The sequence below is a fragment of the Hyla sarda genome, chromosome 5 (assembly GCF_029499605.1).
Source record: "Hyla sarda isolate aHylSar1 chromosome 5, aHylSar1.hap1, whole genome shotgun sequence".
NCBI lineage: Eukaryota > Metazoa > Chordata > Amphibia > Anura > Hylidae > Hyla > Hyla sarda.
In genome coordinates, this window is record NC_079193.1 from 347361652 (window position 1) to 347385786 (window position 24135).

At 40.9% G+C, this 24135-nt stretch overlaps 1 protein-coding gene across 6 annotated transcripts in view; it reads right to left on the minus strand.

The window, feature by feature from the left end:
* The window catches only part of CSMD3 (CUB and Sushi multiple domains 3), a 1342864-nt gene that overhangs the window by 132386 nt on the left and 1186343 nt on the right, over positions 1-24135 (minus strand). For all 6 annotated transcript variants that reach the window (XM_056522623.1, XM_056522621.1, XM_056522626.1 and 3 more), the window contains 2 exons: positions 20288-20473; positions 17107-17280 (listed from right to left, as the gene is read on the minus strand). In XM_056522623.1, the coding sequence (XP_056378598.1) occupies positions 17107-17280; positions 20288-20473 (360 nt within the window). The remainder of the gene's footprint in view (positions 1-17106; positions 17281-20287; positions 20474-24135) is intronic.

Sequence of the window (24135 nt, forward strand, 5' to 3'; positions counted from 1 at the left end):
TCACCATGCCCATTGCACTGCAGTTCAGCTGTCCTTGAGAGACACCAAACAACTGCGCTTCTATGGTAGGTGAGTAGTAATAAATGCAAAACCAAATGAAGTAAAGCGAGTTGCATGGCCATATGCCATATGCATGGCCGCTCCCTTTATATGTGCTGAGCGCCCTTAAAGAGAGTTGGTTGGAAAGGTGCTCTATGCATCACTATGAACAAGCTGGGAGGTGCTACAGTACATGTGTATGACTTGATGACAAGAAACGTGATTTATTGAGTATATAGATGTAGCAAAACAATTCACTATGGTTATATGAAAAAAATTGATGCTCAATAAATATCTAAATTAATAAATAAATAAATGTTTTTAAATTCAAGATATAACAGAGACAACCTTTTTAAATAGCAGAGCTGAATTTTTATACTCTTTACTTATGTTTTATTAAAACATTGTCTATTCTTATAGGTGAGGTTAAAAGTCAACATATGCCCGCACATTTCTAAAGCTGACGTTAGCCTAAAGATTTGGCCAGTATGTAATGAACACTGCATACATTTTGTCTAATGCAGAATCGATCACAGAGGCCCCTATCTATCATAGAACCTTGGACCCCACATCCTAAGCATGAATGCTACCTTATGTAGCTGTTCCTAGGTAGATGTTCTCACGGTTTCTTTTGACATGTATTGTGTAGTTGGAAAAAGTAACAAATAATAATAATAATAATTATTATTATTATTGTTATTGTTATTATCATTATTATTATTATTATTATTATTAGTTACTTTTTCCAACTACACAATACAATGAAGTGGTATAGAGTATGTTGACACTATATAAATAATAAATAATAATAATAATATTATTATTATTATTTATATTGTGTCAACATACTCTATACCACTTCACAACAGAGAAAACATGTCTGAGCTAAATCAAACATTAAAGAGCAACAAGCCATTCTACAATTCAAAAAAGGAGTGAGGGCTTAGAATTTATTAGAATATATAAATATAAAATGATATGTACATTTTAAGATGTGGATATTTGATTTTCTTCATTGTGAACCTATTTGTACACAGATACGTCATAAACATCAGAGATCATTGATATAGAATGAGCGGCATTAATGCGTCTGCACAGTCTTCTTAGATAAACAACACTAGCCATCTTTACACCTACAGCATCAGACTCTACCCTTTCTGTGACCCCTTCAGAAATTATGCCAGATGAACAGGGCACATTCAATGGTCCGTGATACAACATTTCAATAAATGTCACCTTTGCAAATAAAGTTTAGAGAGATGAGAAACAATACAGCGTCTTAGTTTTATCTAGAACGATCAGACACTACCAGCAAAAGGGTTTATAAAAAATATTATTGATTTTGCTTTGCTTCCTTTAATAACTGGGTTTGTATTACTATTTTCTATGCTACTGAAAGGAAAACACAATTTATTGTTCATCCATATCTATTATTCTATTATCTATCTATCTATCTAATATATATATATATATATATATATATATATATGTGTGTGTGTGTGTGTGTGTGTGTGTGTGTGTGTGTGTGTGTGTGTGTACTGTATATACTCGAGTATAAGCCGACCCGAATATAAGCCAAGGCCCCTAATTTCACCCCAAAAACCCAGGAAAAGTTGTTCACTCGACTATAAGCCTAAGGTGGGAAATACATCATCCCCCCCATGTCATCATCCAGACCCCCGTCATTAACACCCCCGTCATCATCACCCTTGTCAACATCACCCCCGTCATCATCACCCCGTCATCATTACCCCCGTCATCATCACTCCCGTCATCATCACCCCCGTCATCCTCCCCCTCGTCATCATCCCCTTGTCAGGGATTGACAGGCGGAGAGTTCACTTGAGTATAAGCCGAGGGGGTGTTTTCAGCACGAAAAATTGTGCTGAAAAACTTGGCTTATACTCGAGTATATACTGTATATGTATATATATATATATATATATATATATATATATATATATATATATATCATATCTATCCATCTCTCTGTTATATCTATCTCATATCCATCTATTTATATATATATATATATATATATATATATATATATATATGTCATATCTATTTATCTATCTATCTATCTATCTATCTATCTAAACAAATAATAAGTTGGCCAGCACTATTGATTCCAAACTATTATACGGACCTGGCTTACAGGTGCAGGCTGCTGGGCTAAATATACAGCAACAGGAGAATACAGCAGCACACTGCTAGCACAAAGATATAGATAAAACATGAGTACATAGATACAACATGAGAAGCTATTCAGCTATGGTGCAGTAAATGAAAGTATAAAATTGAGAAGTAATGAAATTGTGAGATACTTAGCTTGCAATTTGGCGACCAAATAGCTTGGACCGTCCCACCACGGTAAGGTGACCTCATTGGGACAAACCCTACACTAAGAATATGCCTCTGTGTGAATAGAGCAGCAGGCATTGCAGGATCTGGAACATCCTCACTATTTCATAACTTCATAATTTTATATTTCCATTTCTTGCACCATAGCTGAATAGTTTTCCTGTTGTATCTATATATACAGCAACAGGGGAATACAGCAGCACACTGCTAGCACAAATATATAGATAAAACATGAGTATATAGATACAACATGAGAAGCTATTCAGCTATGGTGCAGTAAATGAAAGTATAAAATTGTGAAGTAATGAAATAGTGAGATACTTAGCTTGCAATTTGGCGGCAAAATAGCTTGGACCATCCCATCACGGTAAGGTGACCTCATTGGGACAGACCCTACACTATGAATATGCCTCTGTGTGAATAGAGCAGCAGGCATTGCAGGATCTGGAACATCCTCACTATTTCATAACTTCATAATTTTATATTTCCACTAGCTGAGTACCCGGCGTTGCCCGGTTTTTCCTTCCTAATCGTTGTTGGGGAGGAAAATAAAGGAGGAAGCTTTTGACTTCATAAACTCATATATTGTTGTCATATCCCAACCCCATATCCCGTCCTCATATCCCGACCTTCTATCCCATCCTCCTATCCCGTCCTCCTATCCTGACCTCCTATCCCATCCTCCTATCCCGTCCTCCTATCTCGACCTCCTATCTCGACCTCCTATCCCTACCTCCTCTCCAGACCTCCTATCCCGTCCTCCTATCCCGTCCTCCTATCTCGACCTCCTATCTCGAACCTCCCATCCTGTCCTCCTATCTCGTCCTCCTATCCTGTCCTCCTATCTGGTCCTCCAATCTCGCTCGACCTCCTATCTCGACCTCCTATTTCGACCTCCTATCCTGACCTCCTATCCCGTCCTCCTATCTCGACCTCCTATCTCGACATCCGATCTCGACCTCCTATCTCGACCTACTATCCCATCCTCATATCCTGTCCTCCTATCTCGACATCCTATCTCGACCTCCTATCCTGACCCCTTATCCTGACCTCCTATCCTGTCTTCCTATCCCAGTCCTCCTATCCCATCCTCCTATCCCATCTTCCTATCCAGTCCTCATATCCCGACGTCCTATCCCGACCTCCTATCCTGACCCGTAATATGTGTACCAGGTATTGAAATATGTCCAGCCGTACAGAAGTTATGTGGGAACATACATTTCCCATAGATTTGCATGGGACTTTAAACAACAACCCCGACCCTCACAAATGGGGGTAGTTAAGGGTTAAATTAACTATCCTATATTTTAAGTGGACATATAAGTAATATGTGACCAAGTATTATCGAAATATCTCCAGCCGTTTGGAAGTTATGCAGTAACATATATTTCCCATTGACTTGTATGGGACTTTAAGCATAAACCCCACCCCTGGCAAATGGGGGTGAGTAAGGGTTAAATCACCTATCCTATGTTTGTTGTTGACATATAAGTAACATGTGTGCCAAGTTTCATGTTAATATCTTTAGCGGTTTGGGCGTGATGCTGGAACATACACACACACACCCACACACACACACACACACACACACGTTGAGTTTTATATATATAGATTTCTTGCACCATAGCTGAATAGCTTTTCATGTTGTATCTATATACTCATGTTTTATCTATATCTTTGTGCTAGCAGTGTGCTTCTGTATTCTCCTGTTGCTGTATATGTAGCCCAGCAGCCTGCACCTGTAAGCCAGGTCCGTATAATAGTTTGGAATCAATAGTGCTGGCCAACTTATTCTTTGTTTGTATTACACATATGGGGGAGTGGCTACCTCATTGGTGGTTCTTGTACCGCACCCACCTCTATCAGGTGTAAATAAGGTGATTTGGATGTTCCAGATCCTGCAATGCCTGCTGCTCTATTCACACAGAGGCATATTCATAGTGAAGGGTCCGTCCCAATGAGATCACCTTACCGTGGTGGGACAGTCCAAGCTATTTGGCCGCCAAATTGCAAGCTAGTTATCTCACTATTTCATTACTTCACAATTTTATACTTTCATTTACTGCTGAATAGCTTCTCATGTTGTATCTATATACTCATGTTTTATATATATATATATATATATATATATATATATATATATGTGCTAGCAGTGTGCTGCTGTATTCTCCTGTTGCTATCTATCTATCTATGTTTATCTATCTATCCAAATTATACATAGTTGCAGGACTAAAATGATAAAAAAAAAAATCATAAATAAATGACATTTAAAAAAGAAATCACTTTACTTTCTAGTGCAGAAGTGGGAAACATTTTTTTCTGCCAAGGACCATTTGAATAGTTGTAAAATAATTTGTGGGCCATAATAAAAAAATAGTGACAGAGGCCTAATGTTACGGCTGGGACAGTTAGTTTTCTGGTAGTTTTCTGGTAGTTTTCTAGTAGTAAGAAGTTTGCCCCCAGTATTTAGGACCCCCTGCAGATAGTTTTCCCCCTAAAGGTAGACTCCCCACAATGGTAGTGTAATGTCCATTTATTTGTATTTTATATTTTCTATTTTCTGCTTTGTTCAGACATTGTTTATGTCTGAACAGTTTACGTGTTAGTTTTTCCTGGGATGGGAAGAGTTAACCTTCTTTACTTGAGCTCTGGGAGGATATATAAGACCTCTTCAGGCGCTGTTCTTTGCTGGTGATTAGACCTGTACTCTGGCCATGTTGGCTTGATGTTCACTATGTCTGTCTGTGCACATATCCTGAGTTTAACCATGATTATCTGTCCTGTTTGATATAGATTTTAGCCTGCTTTGTTTTAGTACATTTGTCAGGTTTTAGTTTTTTTGTATGTTCGTTCTGCATTTGCTTTGTGTTGCTTTAGTCTGTACACTGTGCGTCTTGTCAGTCCTGTTTTGACCTTGTTTGATCCTGCAACTCCGAGGATAGAATCCTGTTCTGAGCCTTGTGCTATTCCGTCTATCTATGAGTGATTTAGTTTTGTGTCTGTTTCCGTGTTTGCTTGTATTAAGAATTTCTGTTCCCTCTCAGGCTAGTATCCTGATCACTCGGTGGAGAGTGCCTGCTGGCTAGGAGCCTATTTGGCTTTGGTATTGATGTCCCTCCATGGTTGGAGTAGGGAGTCTAGTGTGTTCCTTGTTCTTAGTCCAGTGTGAACAGTGTTTCCTGACCCGTTTAGTGTTCTGACATTCAGTTAACCTGTTCATCCCCTGCATATCCTGGGTTTGCATGCTTTAAACTTTTCCTCATATCTAGTCTTGTTCATATTATCATATCGGCCATCAATCTTGATTCTGGTTTCTGAACTGTATGTTAGTATGCTATATCCTGCCTTGTTTATACTTATATATCTGTTTATTGGTTCCGTAATGTTCCTGACTTGTTCCCTGACATGTTTGTTTTGTTAACTTCAATGCCCATGCACTTTAGCGAAAGGGAGGGACCGGCTCAAAATTGTCGATCCGCCATTTAGGGCGGATGCTCACTTCCCCCTGATATGATAAAAACAACAAACATTCTCATCTTCTTAGTTTCCCATAAGTTACAGCCACTAGAGGCCTGGGGGGTGTTGTTACTTTCATCCACTAGGGGTTGCAGTCAGCATCACTAGAAGCCAGAAGCTTTACATAAAGGAGGTGTATTAGTTGGTGGTACTATTTTATTTGAGTATTGTGTTACAGTGTGCTATGCCATTTGTGAGTGTATGAGAACATTGTGCTATAAAAAAAATAAAAAAACAGTCCTTCTGTACAGATGGCACCTGCTACAGCTACCTATCTTTTTGTCTATTTTTATTTTATTTATATTTTATTAACTTTCTTTCCATATCTGTTTTATGATATTTTATGTATTTCCCTCAATTTATTTATTGCATATTATTTTTCTTCCTTCCAGCACACAGACATTTGCTACCCAAGAAAGAAATCCCCAAATTAGGCACCAGTCTTCCTTTATAAACAATGTATCATTATTTTATGCTTATTGCAGCCGGTTTCCTATAGATTTTTCATAGTGGTTTTAAATTACAATCCTATCGCCTAGCAACAGAGATTCAAAGAAAGAAAAAATAACCAGTAGGGTTTGCAGTCATTCCTCCATAGGGACATTGTCTTATCTTCTTCATTTTGGGAACAATTAAAAGATGTCTATCCTTGTATATAATTCCTCTCATGTGACAATGTATTTCATTCCCCCATGTCTGAATACAAGACCACCGTGCTAATCCCTGTCAGATTAAGGAGCAGGTTGTCACAGGGAGAAGAAAGTGAAAAATGAAAAAAACATTCTAAATGAGGTTGTAAGAAATTGTTGTAATGAGAACATTAAAGAGAGATGGCGGATTACCCGGTGACAGAATGATCCCTCCGTGTTGCAGATACAAGATGTCTACATGTGACAGGTGTGGCTCGCCTGAAGCCGTAATTAGGAATATTTATAGTACACACATACGTCTCTGCAGAACTTCTTAGACATGACGCTTTAACAACAGGAATTTTAATTAAAGAAAGCTGAAAAATTAATCTCTTAATTTTAGTTTGCCATATGTTACGTTATATAACTGGGAAACTAAATTATATTTTATAAATATATATATATATATATATATATATATATATATATATATTTACTGTACATCTTCAGCTATATATTTTTATATATTTGAATTAAAAAGGAAAAAAAAACGCTGTATGTATTTATTTATCTATCTCATATCTATCTTTCTAAATTCTTGTAGGAGAACTGCATTCCTATGCTGGTTACGGGTGCAGGCCGGGTCCAACCCGGGAAGGGTCCCCAAAATATAAGAAAAAATGCAGCAGCACTCCGTAGTAGATGAAAGAAGTGGAGTTAGGCTTTATTCATCAAGTGCAATACACGACGTTTCGACCGTCTCACACGGTCTTTGTCAAGCCTTGACTTGGCTTGACAAAGACCATGTGAGACGGTCGAAACGTCATGTATTGCACTTGATGAATAAAGCCTAACTCCACTTTTTTCATCTACCACGGAGTGCTGCTGCATTTTTTCTTATCTATCTATTTATCACTCTCTCTCACATCTATCTATCTATCTATCTATCTTATATCTATCTATCTATGTATCATCTATCTATCTATCTATCTATCTCATATCTATCTATCTATCACTCTCTCTCTCACATCTATCTATCTATCTATCTATCTCATATCTATCTATCACTCACTCTCACATCTATCTATCTATCTCAAATCTATCTCACATCTATCTCACTATTTATCTATCTATCTATCAATCTCATATCTATCTATCTATCAATCTATCGATCTATCTCACATCTATATATCTCATATCTATCTATCTATCTATCTATCTATCAATCAATCTATCTCACATCTATCTATCTCATATCTATCTCACATCTATCCATCCCATATCTATCTATCTATCTATCTATCTATCTATCCATCTATCTCACATCTATCTATCTATCCTTAGGCCTGGAGAAATTCTTGGTCAGTCCATGACCTCTACCCTCAGCTCCCCCCCCCCCTCCCAATAATTTTACACATGACAAAAGTCACAAATTTTTTATCATAATTTGTGTTTATCTGTGCACTGTACAATCTTGGAGACTTCAGTGAACATTTTAGCCTGACTTTTTCTTTTGACCACCCCCACAAAAGACCACTTTTGGGGCAACTTTCAGTGGTCAGCTCAAAGAGGTTTCACTGTGTTTACTTAAATTGAACAAATCTTTTCAGACCCTTGGGCTCCCTAAACATTTTGCTATCTCTACTAGAGGAAGTGTTAAAATTTTTAATAAACAGAACAATTAGAATATTGCTTTTTGTTTTGATGCCAGTTCCTATTTTGCCAGGTCTTTGACATTTGGAATAACTCTCTCGGCGTAATCTGGGCTACTTCTTCTTCTTTAATATGTTATTATTAATCTCCAGCCAAGTGTCCTCTTATCCTTATATCCTGATATGTTTACAAAACCTAAGGCCAGGAAAACAGATTGTGGCAGCAGTCTCTGCAGAAGAGGAAATGTGGTATTTAATGTACTTTTTTTCTTGTCTTTTCATCTGTTTTTAGAAAATGTTTTCTAAAAACAGATGTACCGTATTTTTCGCCCGATAGGACGCATCGGCATATAAGACGCACCCAATTTTAAAGGTGCAAAATCTAGAGAAAAAAAAAGATTCTGCACCCAACAGTGATCTTCAACTTGCGGACCTCCAGATGTTGCAAAACTACAACTCCCAGCATGCCTGGACAGCCAACAGCTGTCCAGGCATGCTGGGAGTTGTAGTTTTGCAACATCTGGAGGTTCACAGGTTGAAGACCACTGGATAGGAGGTAATACTGACGTGTCCCCGCCGCTCCGGACCCGTCACCGCTGCCCTGGATGTCACTCCATCGCTGTTGCCGCATCCCCGGGGTGTCCCCGACGCTCCGGACGTCTTCTTCCCCGGGATCCAATCTCTCTGTCGCTGTCATCACGTCGCCGTCATCACGTCGCCGTCATTACGTCGCTACGCACACCATGCGGGACGACGTCGAAGGAGAGCGCCGCCATGCAGGGGATCCCAGCATGGAGCAGACACCGAGGAGGCAGGTGAGGTCCCTCCCGGTGTCCTGTAAGCTGTTCAGGACGTCGTGATTTCACCACGGCGGTCCCGAACAGCCCGACTGAGCAGCCGGGTTACTGTCACTTTCGCTTCAGACGCGGTGGTCAGCTTTGATCGCCGCGTCTGAAGGGTTAATACAGGGCATCACCGCGATCGGTGATGTCCTGTATTAGCCGCGGGTCCCGGCCGTTGATAGCCGCCGGGACCGACCCGATAGGTGTGTATTTTACTGTATAAGACGCACCAACTTTTCCCCCCCAGTTTTGGGGAAGAAAAATTGCGTCTTATACGGCGAAAAATATGGTACTTTAAATTTTCCCTAAGGATTTTCTTATGCCTTTATTATAAGGGTGATGCCAACCTCTTTTAAAAAGCAAGCCGCTGGAATGATCATTCAAATGGCTATGAGTTTGGCTGCTGAAAACTTTGCCGATCAGCTGCTATGTTCTTGGGTAAACTATGGTTGGCCAAACAGTTTTGTAACATTACACAACATTCATTAAGATGAATAGGCAGCCAGGGAAACATGGTGGAGCTAAGCCCACTAGAATTTTGGTTGATATTAGCAGGTTTTTGCGTGCTCTTAGTAAAGAAGGGGTGCTCCCTTTTTTATTTTTCCATAATTGTATATGGAGAGAGGGACCACCCCTTTAGTTAGGACAACCCATTTAGTGTCCTCATAACTACTGTAGACACATTTTTATACAGCGGTCCCTCAACATACGATGGTAATCCGTTCCAAATGGACCATCCTTTGTTGAAACCATCATATGTTGAGGGATCCGTGCAATTTAAAGCATGCTGTCCGGGCATGCTGGGAGTTGTAGTTTTGCTACATCTGGAGGTCCGCAGGTTGAAGACCACTGGTATTGGAGGTTATACTCACATGTCCCCGCCGCTCCGGACCGTCACCGCTGCCCTGGATGTCGCCTTCCCTCGCTGTCTCCGCGTCCCCGGGGTGTCCCCGACGCTCCGGCAAGGCCTCTGCTTCCCCGGCATTCTCGCTCTCCGTCACCGCTCTCGCTACGCACGCCGCTCCTATTGGATGAGGGAACGGCGTGTGCAGCGAAGTGATGACGACAATGGAGAGTGCCGGCGATGCAGAGGATCCCGAAGAGGACGCGCCGGAGCCCCGGGGACAGGTAAGTGATCGTCATGTTAAAATGATCGTATGTCGGGGCCATCGTAGATCGAGGGGTCACTGTGTAATTGTACCATTTGTGCATTTAATAAATATATTTTTATAAAGTCAATTCATCTTGTGACCACCAGTGGTCTCACTCTCTCTAGACATAGCACAACTATAGTTGTTTAGGTCTACAGTACTTCTGCAGTGATGTTCATTGACCCAATAAGCATATGGTCTGTACAGCAAGTGTGCCACCAGATGTGCACGTTTCACGCACTGTTCAATGCAGTATACAGCATCTCTAGACACAATAGTGACAGCGCTTTAATATGAACCAACAGCCGGCTCCTGGAAGCCCAGTGATCAACCAAAGTTTTATCTGGACTCATATTGTCCTTGCAGCAGCGTTCTGCAACCTGTGGCTCTTTAGCTGCTGCAAAACTGCAACTCTACAGGAACTAAGCATGTAATACATAGATGAGGGAGATCTCAAGCAGCACAGGGTATACAGTCAGGACTGTCTTTATTAACCTTGTTGACACAGTACTTTTTATATTAAAGCTTGAAGGAGCTTAATCATGAGGATGAATCAAGATAAGTCAAAACATATGCATTATGTAAAATTGGGAAATTAAACATATTGTAAACATTTTATATTTTATATATTTGTGTGTCTATGTGAATGCATATATACATATCCTAATCCCCCTTGTGCCTTCTAGGCTGCCTTTGACTGTCCGTGCATGCTGGGAGTTGTCGTTTTGCAACAGTGGAAGGCACACTAGTTAATAAACACAGCCATAGGGTAAAAGCAAAATGTACCTTTTCTGGAGTTTATGGTGGTTGTCAAACTTATAAAATCTTATTTTTATTTTTCAGCTAAGTGTCAATGCGGCGGGGTTAAAGGGGTACTCCGCTGTAAACATTTTATCCTCTATCCAAAGGATAGGGGATAAGATATTAGATTGCGGTGTTCCCGGCGATCTCCGTTGTGGCTCCCCAGACAATCGGTGCATGGAGCGAACTCCGCTCCATGCCCAATAACTGGCGAAGGCGGCTGCCACGCCCCTCCATTCACCTTCAAGGGAGGAGGCGTGATGGCTATGTAGTGGCTGTCACACATCTCTCAAAGACATGAATGGAGGAGGCGTGGCGTGACGTCACAAAGCTTCCTCTGCAAGCTTCCATGTTCCAGAAGTCTCAGCTGCCAGCCTTGAGATAGGGGATAAAATGTTTAAAGCAGAGTACCCCTTTAAGCTGCTCAACTTCCACAGCCTGGCATGCCTCCTCGCTCATCCACACCTCTCAGCTCCTCCTTGATTCATGTAAAGAGACCGGTTTGTTAGGCAAGTTGGGTCTGGGAGGTGTGAACGGGTAAAAAAGCATGCCAGGAAGTTGCACTTGAGCAGCTAAGCCCCACCTCCTTGGCACTGAGAAATAAAAAAGTGATTTTATACATTTAGCGACCACCATCTGATCCAGCAAAAGGTAGAATTTGCTTGTATACTCTAGCGGCTAACCAATAGGGTTTGCAGCTCTTAGCAGCAAATACAGCTGGTAGATCCCCTTTAAATATCACAGCAATTGCATCCAAGCTCCAAAAGGTAAGTGAAGTCAGGCTAGAACTATCCTCCTCGTGCCCTTTTCCACACAACTTTTTAAAATCATAAGTCCACTCCATTTATGCTGATATTTAATTCACAGTTCTACAATTTCATTTCTGAAAGCCTATTCAAATAAATGCCATTTTCTCGATTTACAGTAATTTCTGTGAACAATCTAATTATCACTAAAAGTGGTAACAGTCTTTAAGCTGTCGGAAAATACAGTAATCAGGGATGAACTTCTAACAACAATGACATGGGAGGACAGAACACCGTGAAGTATCACCCCGTAAATGAAGTTTAAATGAAAGCTCCGCTACTAAAATAATTAGCCAGTGGTCATTTCCTCTTTAATGTTCTCTGCCTTTCATAACGCTTCGGAATGTAAAGTCAATGGGATATGTGTCTTCGCTTTTCCTTAATGTAACTAAGAATTATGTTCCGATTGCTTATTATGAGACCTGGAAGTCGACACTTGAGGAACAATGGTATTTTCAGAAATAAGAAAGTACAGGGGTGAAATTATAAAAAATGAGAATCTGTAGTACTTAAAATGGTTATCCACCATAAGGTGACTTTAGTACTTACCTACTAGACAGTAATGGACATGCTTAGGAAGGATCCATGCTTGTCTTTGGGCTAAATGGCTGTGTTGCGAGTCCACTATAACACTGCTGCTTCATTTTTGGGAAACCAAAACTCCCTTGTTTGTAAGTGTGAGTTCACTTTCCAGCACATCTAGGCTCCCTTCCATGTTGTACTGTGGTTGAAACTACAATTCCCTTCAGCCCTGTGGAGAATGATCTACCCCCCCCCCCCCCAAACCCAGTGGTCACTCCATCAATTGAAGCAGACACACTCTCTTTCAACACCAGACTAGTGATGTAATGCCTCAGACCACGCTGTATCCTGGGAAAAGCCTGAGACAATACTATGCTGTTAAAAATGAAAATCAGGGCAAAGATCCCATATTGCATTGCAAAACCAGACATCAAACACAGGTACAGACACTTTATTATGAACTACACTAATTTTACAGCATCTGCAGCACAGTCAAATAAAAATTTAATCCCAAAATACCCCTTTAATACTTTTTTATTGGATAATGGGTAACAAGTTTTCAAAACTACCTATCTTCATCAGATCTAATGAAGAGAGCTAGGTTGTCTCAAAAGCTTGTTTTTTTGTCATTATCTTTTTAGTTAGTCAATAAAAAGTATTAATAAAGATTCTCCATTTTTATCTTTTCTATGTACTGGCTAATACAGTACATAGAAATTTTCTAATAAAATGGTGATCAGCTCAACATGAAGATCTATATACACATGACACAATATTCGAGGATGCAAAACATTATCAAAAGACTAACTTAAAGAGGTTATCAGGCGGATTTGCCCAGGCTCAAAGCAGTAATAAAAAATGAGCAGCAGTGTCCTGCCACAGCCAGTAATTTGCTTAGGGGCAACTAACATATTCGGCCCAGCCACGGTCTGAGCCACGTTCCTCTTCCTGGCACTCAGACCAAATACACCATATTTCCGCTCAGCCAATCATTGGTTGAGGCAAGACACTGCTGCAGCCTTTGATTGGCTGATAGCAACTGACAAAGTGGACCCCAGCACCTGAAAGAGGAGAGCACTGGAGACCAGTGTTACCAGGAACAGGCCGGAATTGTGGATGAGGATGCAATCAAGGGAAGACTTCAGTGGATGTAGCCGGCTCGGCGTGACACTTACGAGAACAGATGGACATGATGTGGATGATAAAACGTAGTTTAATGACCAAGATGCAACGTGTTTTGTTAAGGCACGGAATTGTGGATGATATGTATAGCTTTGTTTTTTATTGTATTGAGCCTGGGCATCTTTCTTAAAAAAAAACAACCCTCCTCTTCCGGCTATATATAGAGATTGATGGGGGTCTGAACACTCAGACCCCAACTGATCAAAATGTTTGACATGTCCCTTTTATGACATGGACACTTTAAGCATCACTCTGTCACATGCAGTACTTTTTTTCTCATCATATTCTAGTTATACACTACTTATTTACATATATATTGTACAGCATCCGTTTGAAGCAAGAATAATCTTAAAAGGAAGCATTAATCAAGGCCAACTTGGATACAAGAAAATTAACCATAACGAAAATTAATAATACAGAATAAAAATATATCAAAACATAAAAAACGAATATATCGAAATGGAGTTCAACATTCAATGCATACTCTACATATGTAGAACTCATAGTATTATTGTTTTTATACCCAATGCCCATAGAGGTGCATGACCCCCATTGCACCTTCATATGACTCTGATTTGGTATTTTGATATTAACCCCTTAAGGACTCATGACGTTCTCATACGTCTTCATTTCAGAGTCCTTAAGGACTGAGGACGTATGAAAACAACATGAGCTTTCCCGGTCCCCCACAGCCAGCTGGAGCGGAGCTGGTGCTCGATGCCTGCTGAAATCCTTCAGCAGGCCTAGTGGCATATCGCCCAGGGGGGTCATGATGACCCCCCATGTCGGCGTTGGCCGCAGATCGCTGTACAATTCAGGCCAGCGATCTGCGGTGGATTCCGGGTCAATCAGGTCTCCAGTGACCCGGTGTCCCGGAATTACTGGCTGATTGGGGCCGTCTCTGACGACCCCGAACGGCCATAGCCAGCAGGGGTTGGTGCCATCTCACGATCTCCCTGACTCCTCGGCCGGTTTACCAGCCGACCAATCAGGGCACCTGCTGCGGGTGTCACTCCCGCAACCTGCTCCGCCCCTCTTCCGGAGGATGTGAGCGGGTGCGGGAAGTGGACCCCGGCAGCTGGGGACCCTGATCCCCGGTGTACCTGTTGGGATCAGGGCCCCAGGAGCGGCGGTGGCGGAGGCGGCGACGAGGGACTGACATGTGTGCGGGATCAGCAGATGGAGGTGAGTGACAGACTCCTGCTGTTGCTTAACAACAGCTCCCAGCATGCAAAAAGGGCATGCTGGGAGCTGTAGTTATGCAACAGCAGGAGGCAGACCACCACAACTCCCAGCATTCCCCTATGGGCATGCTGGGACTTCTAGTTTTGCAACAGCTGGAGGCACATTTTTTCTATGGAAAAGTGTACCTTCAGCTGTTGTATAGCTACAACTCCCAGCTTGCCCAATCAGCTAATGTGCATGCTGGGAGTTGTAGTGGTGCATCTGCTGGTTTCATAACTACAACTCCCAGCATGCCCGTTGGCTGACGGTGACTGCTGAGAGTTGTAGTTTTGCAACAGCTGAAGGCACACTGGTTGTGAAACACAGAGTTTTTTTTACTTAACTCAGTGTTTCACGACCGGTGTGCCTCCAGCTGTTGCAAACTACAATTCCCAGCATGCACCGTACATGCTGGGAGTTACATTTTTGCAACAGCTGGAGGCACAATGGTTGTGAAACACTAGCACAATCCCCAGCATCCCCAGCCAAAGTAGTATGCCTCCAGCTGTTGCAAAACTACAACTCCCAGCATGTACTTATAGACCGTACATGCTGGGAGATGTAGTTTTGCAACAGCTGGATGTTTCTCTCCCCCCCCCAAATGTGAATGTACAGGGTACACTCACATGGGCGGAGGTTTACAGTATCTGGCTGCAAGTTTGAGCTGCGGCAGAAAATTTTCATTATTAAGGTTCACTTTACCCCTTGTTATGTTCCCCAAGGGGTCTAGTTTCCAAAATGGTATGCCATGTGGTTTTTTTTTTTTTTGCTGTTCTGGCACCATAGGGGCTTCCTAAAGGTGACATGCCCCACAAAAACCATTTGAAGCTCCTTCCCTTCTGAGCCCTCTACTGCGCCCGCCGAACAATTAACATAGACATATGAGGTATGTGCTTACTCAAGAGGAATTGGGTTTCAAATAGAAGTAAAAATGTTCTCCTTTTACCCCTTGCAAAAATTCAAAAATTGGGTCTACAAGAACATGCAAGTGTAAAAAATGGAGATTTAGAATTTTCTCCTTCAATTTGCTGCTATTCCTGTGAAACACCTAAAGGGTTAAAACACTTACTGAATGTCATTTTGAATAATTTGGGGGGTGCAGTTTTTATAATGGGGTCTTTTATGGGGTATTTCTAATATGAAGACCCTTCAATTCCACTTCAAACCTGAACTGGTCCCTGAAAAATAGTGAGTTTGAAAATTTGGTGAAAAATGTGAAAATTGCTGCTGAACTTTGAAGCCCTCTGGTGTCTTCCAAAAGTAAAAACTCATAAATTTTATGATGCAAACATAAAGTAGACATATTTTATATGTGAACCAAAAAAAAATTATTTGGAATATCCATTTTCCTTACAAGCAGAGTGCTTCAAAGTTAGAAAAAGGCAAAATTTTAATTTTTTTCATCAAATTTGGGGATTTTTCACCAAGAAAGGATGCAAGTTACCACAAAAATTTACCAATATGTTAAAGTAGAATATGTCATGAAAAAACAATCTCGGAATCAGAATGATAACTAAAAGCATTCAAGAGTTATTAATGTTTAAAGTGACAGTGGTCAGAAGTGCATAAAACGGCCGAGTCCTTAAGGTGAAAAAGGGCTAAGTCCTTAAGGGGTTAAGAGGTGTTTTCTGTACAAAATTGTAAATAAAAAAATCAGCATTACTTCTAGGAAACAATGGGGGTGGGGTTATTCAAAAAATTAATCACCTCTTTTTTTTGCTTTAGCTGTGCCACATTTGCCTAAAATGTGGCACACACTATTACCGCCATCTATTCAGATATTTAGCACCAGATTTCGTACGACATCAGCCAAGGGACGTGGCTAGGCTTTTTGTGTCATTTACTCCCTATTTTCAAAGATGTCGCACAACTTTCTGGTGCACAAAGTGTCACAGTTAATACCAAGTATACCTGGTATTAAAGGATTTGCCCCAAATCTTCAAAAAAGATCAAACACACTTACGAAAATGAGGAGCAGGTAACACTTGTTGAGGTGCAAAAAAATGAACTAATTACAAAAGTCTTTGAACATTCCCCCCCCCCCCCCATTCTTCATATAAACTGGGTCTGACAGCCTGTATGCTATGCAAATGCGTATTTGTTTTATAGCTTTTCAGTTTACTAGAGGATCAAAGACCATCTTTCTTCATATGTATCTTATGTTATTGACCGAAATTAATAAACTAAAAAAAAACTTTATATAAAAAATTCAGCTCTGCCACATCAGTACCAACCAATTCCAGTGTATAAGCGGGAACTCTCGCCAAACCAACTGCTTCAATTTCTGCAGTCTCCCTATTTTCACATTATACATTGACATACATTGAACATCTCAAACCATTTCTGTGAAATCCATATATTTTGTTTGCTCTCCGTACCTGAGCAGTGAGGTAAAGATCCGCTCCATTGCCCATTTAACTGACAGGTCCTTTTAGGATGGCCTATTAGGGTTCTTCTTCCAGTGCAAGAATAATGAACAGTAGATCCAAATGTAAACTTTTCCCCAGAAATAATTGCATTTGGAGGAACTCCGGGATGACCACAGTCAATCACTGAAAACAGAGATGACAAGTTTAATTCCAGAATGTAGCGTCTTGAAAAGCCTCGATAGGATTGTGTTTTCTTCATTATATGGAGGCTTTTCTCATGCAAGTTCATGTCTGTTCACTTTTCGATGCGTTCGATATCCATTTCCTACTAATACTACTGGTAACATAACTTAGTGGTCTGCATTTATTATATCGGTACAAATACAGTATATTTTTGCACATCTTTGCATATGTACATGAGTTATCAGTCAAACAAAGTTAAAACATTACATATAAAGTGTTCCAAATCAGAAATTTGACAAATAGTGCCAAATTAGCATTTACACTGACTTCTGACCCCAGTTAAAGGGGTACTCTGGCCCTAAGACATCTTTTCCCTTATCCAAAGGATAGGGGAAAAGATGTCTGATCGCGGGGGTCCCGCCGGCGGGGACCCTTCATAATCTGGCATGCAGCACCCACCTGTGGGAGCTTCATGCAGTGCTGCAGCCTCCGAGTCTGCAATGCAAGTCTATGGGAGGGGGTGCACCCTATGGCAGGTGGGTGCTGCATGCCAGATTGCGGGGGTCCCCAGCGGCAGGACCCCTGTGATCAGACGTCTTATTCCTTATGCTTTGAATAGGGGATAAGATGTCTTAGGTCCGGAGTACCCCATTAAGAATGGATATATTTAGTGACACCTTTCTGGAAGTTTCCCTTTTTGAGAAGACCACTTTTGTGTATGCTATATAATTTATTACTTTTTTAGATAAAACATTATATTTAAAGGGGTATTCCAGCCTTATACATATTATCCCCTATCCAAAGGATAGGGGATAAGATGTCTGATCGCAGGGGTCCCTCCCCCTCGTAATGTCACGCAACATTTAAAGAGACTGCTCATGGGACCCCCGCAATCTCCATGCAGCACCCATCACGCCCCCTCCCATAGACATGAATGGAGGGGGCGTGATGGGTGCTGCATGGAGATTGCGGGGGTCCCATCAGCAGTCTCTTTAAATAGGGGATAAGATGTCTAAGGCCTGAATACTCCTTTGATATATTTACAGTAAATAAATGTATATTAAATAAACATAATAATACATATTAAATACATAAATATAAGTAATATATATATATATATATATATATATATATATATTCATATATATTTAAGAATATTAAATAACTATGTATATGTTATTATTACTCTAGCTGATTTATATAGGCAGGGGTATTTTAGATATACTTATTTTAGATATAAAATATTTAAAAAGAGTGTATAACTATAATGCATTTGGTGCAAAGAGCTATGACATGCAAAGATACTGAAAATAATTTAGCATACAAAAATAATAAATGTGAGCCTTTGTGTTAAAATTAATGTTTTTTTTTTTTTTGGGGGGGGGCAAATCTAATAGTTTTGAATATGAGTCCTCGTGCATTAAAATAATGAAAGCAGACATACTTACCTCCCCCACTCCCCTCTGCCTTGACTATCAGGTGTTCTGTTCCTTGCTGCGCTCCTGTTCTTTCTCCTTCCAATGATGTACCATTCCCAACCACAGGGCAAAATGGACAGTTTCTGCAGGAGTGACACATCATTGGAAGAAGGAAGAATGGGACTGCAATGCTGATCAGGATATTTGCCAGCAGCAGCGACAAGGGACTGGGGGAGGTAAGTGTGTCTGCTTTTATTATTTTAATCCACAGCCAGATATATATATATATATATATATATATATATATATATATATAGATCAGATATAACTTTTAGTTATGCCTGGAAAACCCATTTAATATTAACTTATTTCAAATCAATTTCTAGAAGAGTGTAACAATATGGTCTTACAACCATTAACAATGACAGTGCTCAGATGTGGCACATATAGACTGCTATGGGCCCGTACAGAACCTTACAGGCATTTTTACTCAATCTGTGAGAAAAAAAGAAAATTGTACCCCGGAAACATTCTTTCTACAGGAAAATACAGTGTTACACTGAAATATAGCTCATTAATACATGTGCCCCCTCTGTGCATAGGTCTCATTCTATTTTAAATTGTTTGGCATCAAATAACTACTATAAAGAATATTCAAACAAGTTTAAGTGACTTCAAATTTTGTGTCTGTAGGTACTTTTAGTATTGCATAGTGGGGATGTATAGATGTATATGAGCCCAATTGTTAAAAGGGGTACTCCGCTGCCCCAGTTTTGGGAATGTTTTGTTATGAACGCTTGGAGGGGGCGGCGGGGGGCGTGACTTCTTGATGTCACGCCACGTCCATCTCAGTGCAAGTCTATGGGAGGGGGCGTGGCAGCATAGACTTGCATTGAGAGCATGTAGTGTGATATCACTAGGGGCGTGGCTGTGACATCACAACCCCACCGCCCGCACCCAGAGTTCTAAACAAACACCAGGTGCTGCACAGAGATCGCGGGGGTCCAAGCTGCGGGACCCCTGCTATCAGACATCATATCCCCTATCCTTTGGGGCTGACTACCCATTTAAATAGCATGAAGTTGCATTTTTAGGTTTGAAAAAAAGTTTTTAAAAAATTAATTTTTGAATAATAGAATTCTGAATTCCTCATGTTTTGCAACCTAACACAAGATTAGAAAGAAAATGTACATTTTTTTGTGTGGATGATATTTTAGGTATTTCAGATTGTTTAATTCTTCTTAGATTAGAATATTTTTATCGCTATACATTTCTACCAAATTAGTGGCCAACAAGGGTCACTAAGGGTCACTATGCAGTGTGTTACTTTAGTTTATTTTATTGTGGACTCCATCCATAGTTATTTTGTGTATTTTAATTATTTAATCTATTAAGTAAATTTTATTTTTTTCATTATTGCTGTTTATAAGGATCAACCTGTATGAACACAAAATTACCGTAAACAAATGTAATGAGAGTCGATATGGTTAAGAGCCAAATAGCTCCAAGGAAAACATTTTTCCAACTTTGTCTGAAACCATTTCATCCAATTACTTATTCCTTATAATGTGCTACATAATTTAACTTACCGATACATTCGGGAAGGGATTTGTCCCACTGCCCATTGGGCTGACAGACAAGCACAGATGATCCAAATAAGTAATACCCTGGGTTGCAGTCATAAAATACCACTGTTCCATAGGTGAAGTTCCCATGTTCTATTTTACTCTCTCGGATAGAGTTTTCGGGGACCCCAGGATCCGTACAGTTGACAACTGCAGGTGAAATATGAGTAGTACAAAATCAGAATAATAACTATAGTATAGCTTTGATATGTACAGTTATCTATAAGTATATGTAGAGAAAGAGTACATGTGGTAAACCCACACTCTGCCAACAAGCACCAAACTCATCCCTCATCTCTTTTGCTTCTATTGAGCATTGTGGAACGTATGCATTGGTCACCATGCTTGCCAAGCTTAAGTGTCTGTTTTGAGCCTGCACTGAAGCTCAGCACCTCTTCCTGCAACTTGGCTGCAAGGAAACTATATTTCCTGGTGCCCCGCAACACTAGCTTCACCAAACTTGACAGCACTCAATACATTGTGGAAAATACACAAAAGCATAACATACAGGTCAATTAACGTGCATAATGTTCATACTGTACTGTGAAAAATGCAGGGTATAGGGTTACTCTCTTATAATTTAATATGGATGCATGATTGATCATTCCCCTTTAAGTGGCTCAATGATGTTGAGGTCAAGAGTCTATGATGACCAGAACAGAACCTTCACTTTCTTTGCTGCCTTGGTCTTATGTTTCACGTCATTGTCATGTTGAAATGTGACGGCCTCATGGATGATGAATGCAAATTTTTCATATTTTCTGAGAAGATACTATATTAATTTGCTTGCCAATATAGATGATTGCCCTGTGGTTGACTCCATTCTCTGTCTGCCATTCTCATTCTTATTTATCCCAACTATGTTATTGATGTTTGGCTTTGATTCCTGGATAAAAAGTTATTCTTGCCTCCTAATGTGGCACTATTAATTTTTTTTACACCTTAAAGGGGGTACTCTGGTGGAAAACAAATGTTTTCAGACCAATTTGTCCCAGAAAGTTAAGCAGATTTGTAAATTACCTTTATTTCCAGTACTTCCAGTACTTATCAACTGCTGTATACTACAGAGGAAGTTCTGTAGTTCTTTCCAGTCTGACCACAGTGCTCTCTGCTGACACCTTTGTTTGTGCCAGGAACTGTCCAGAGCAGGAACAAATCCCCATAGCAAACTTCTCCTGCTCTGATGTTGATTGAAAAACATTTTATTTTTTTCCACCAGAGTATCCCATTAAGAAGATGTCTCTCTTAGTCACCAGCTTTAGGGCCAACTTGGGGGTTCCTTTGCTGCAGAGTCTAAATCCCCTTGTGATGGTCCATAGTGAAGACAAAGGGGGGGGGGGGGCAGTAAGAGCCATGAACCACTGTCAATAAATTAAAGTGTTCTACATGCAACTCTAGTGGAGCCAGTCAGCAAGCCTTTCACCTGTACTCCATCACCATCACAGCCATTCCTGGCTTTTTGCTTCATTAATGCCATCCTATTCAGTGCACAGAGACTGGCTACTTCCAGGTTCACTTCCCTGGTATTAAGCATGACAGTCAGTGCTAGATTTAACATCTTATTCTTGCAGTGAACAGCATGTCAGTGGGAATCTGGCAGAGTTCTCTGTTGTATTAGGGCATGCCACATTGCATCCCTGGTTCTGTACTTTCCGCTCAATGTGCCTCCAGATCAGCTGTTCCCCGAGCATATTGACACAATGCAACAGAAATATTGCAGAAAGGTTTAGCATTAATTTAGCTTTTGGAATCAACACAGTAATTGAAGGGGTACTCTGTCCCCAAGACATCTTATCCCCCATCCAAAGGATAGGGGATAAGATGCCTGATTGCAGGGGTCCTGCCACAGGGGACCCCCGCAATCTTTCATGCAGCAAACCGCTATCATCAGCCTCCGGAGCGAACATCACTCTGGGTCTGATGAATCACGATCATATGGCCGGAGTATCGTGATGTCATGCCTCTGCCCCTGTGTGATGTCACGTTCCGCCCCTCAATGCAAGCCTATGGGAGGGGGCGTGGCGGCTGTCAAGCGTGACATCACATGGGGCAGAGCTGTAATGTCACGATACTCAGGCCCCCGTGATCGCAATTCATCAGAACCGGTGCTGTGTGTGCTCCAGAGGCTGATAATAGCGGGGTGGTGCATTAAATATTGCTGGGGGTCCCCAGCGGCAGGACCCCTGCGATCAGGCATCTTATCCCCTATCCTTTGGATAGGGGATAAGATGTCTTAGGGCCGGAGTACCCCTTTAAATAAATTATAATTGCTTATGACACAGTAATGAATCTACCGGCAGCAAAAGAAAAAAAAAAAAGGTTCCGGCACTGCATATATGGTGGGAACTCACTCCAACATTCCAATCAGACTGACTATGTAAACTACAACTCCCTGAGCCTAGTTCAGCATTGCTTCTTCAATATTTCATCCAGTAGGACAGAATGGATACACAGCATGGTGCATTTGTGCGGGGAAGAGGAATGACACACAGTCGGGGGGGGGGGGGGGGAGGTTGATGGGGAGGATCAACAGGGCAACAAATATTTCACGCCTTTGTGGTGCTTCCTCTGGCCTATGTCCCAGAGGAAGCACCAAAAAGACGTAAAACAGTTGTTGCCCTGCTGATCATACCCACCCTGCCTTCCGTGGAGAGAAATAGTCAGATTGTAACTGCAAAGGTCAAGTGAGTTCACACGTCAAAGAAGGCCAGTAAGGATATACAGCATGGATTTACAGTATAATGCATTTGTGCAGGAGAGCTGGATGTCACATAGGCTGGGGGAGGTATGCAGACAAACAACAGGGCATCAAATGTTTCATGTCACAGAGGCGTGAAACATTTGTTGCCTGCTGATCGTACCCCCCTCCCACTCGCTGTGAGTGCTCCATTCTTCACTATTCATTGTGGACACTAAAGAATCTAGTAACTGGCCTAGTTCAGGGTCACGAGAAGTAGTCAAATTGTATCTGAAAGGTCAAGTGAGCTCACCAAGCAAAGACCAGTGTTACAAAGAAAAACACAACCCGTGTACATCACTTGACTCCAAAACTAGGGCTTTATTTCCATATCTTGGCTGAAATTTATTGCTAACCTCTGCCTGACACAGATGCATTCACAAGGTTATCTGGGAACCCTGCTATGTTCTGTTTCCTTAATTGCTTTTAAGATTTATAGAATACTGATTGATAATATTTTACTAGAGTCCAGGGAAATACACTCAGGGAAGATATAAACACTTTGTCAAATAAGAAGTAAACTTACTGTAAAGAACTTGGCATTGATGAAACTGTTATGACTGGTCTGGCCGGTAACAATTTAAGCAAAAATATACAGAGAGGGATTGACAAATGGGACAAAATCATTAGTGGCTGTATGATTGAGGTTAATGATCCACCGCACTGTAGGAACAGAAAGCGGCAGATTTGATCTCAGTCCTCACTATGAGCAAGACAAAGGGCAATGTGGAAACCACCAACCCATGCCTACCCCTGGGGATAACTCTGTGATACATATCTCATTAAATTCCCCAAATTCAGGAATCATGCCGTGTACTGTTAATTTATTTTTATTTTTATAGAAAATAATGTTTTGACTTACTGGTCCATGTGGGTTCTCTTTTTTGCTTTCCATGGCTCCACGGCAGAACCAATCCAATACAAAACAGGAGCTCACCCAGGGAAGACTGTAAGGACTACACAGTGTAATAGAATAGCAAAATGGCTCTTTACCGGATGGTGTTACGCTAAGTAGTGATGAGCGGCAGGGGCCATATTCAAATTTGCGATATTTCATGATTATATGGTATTATAC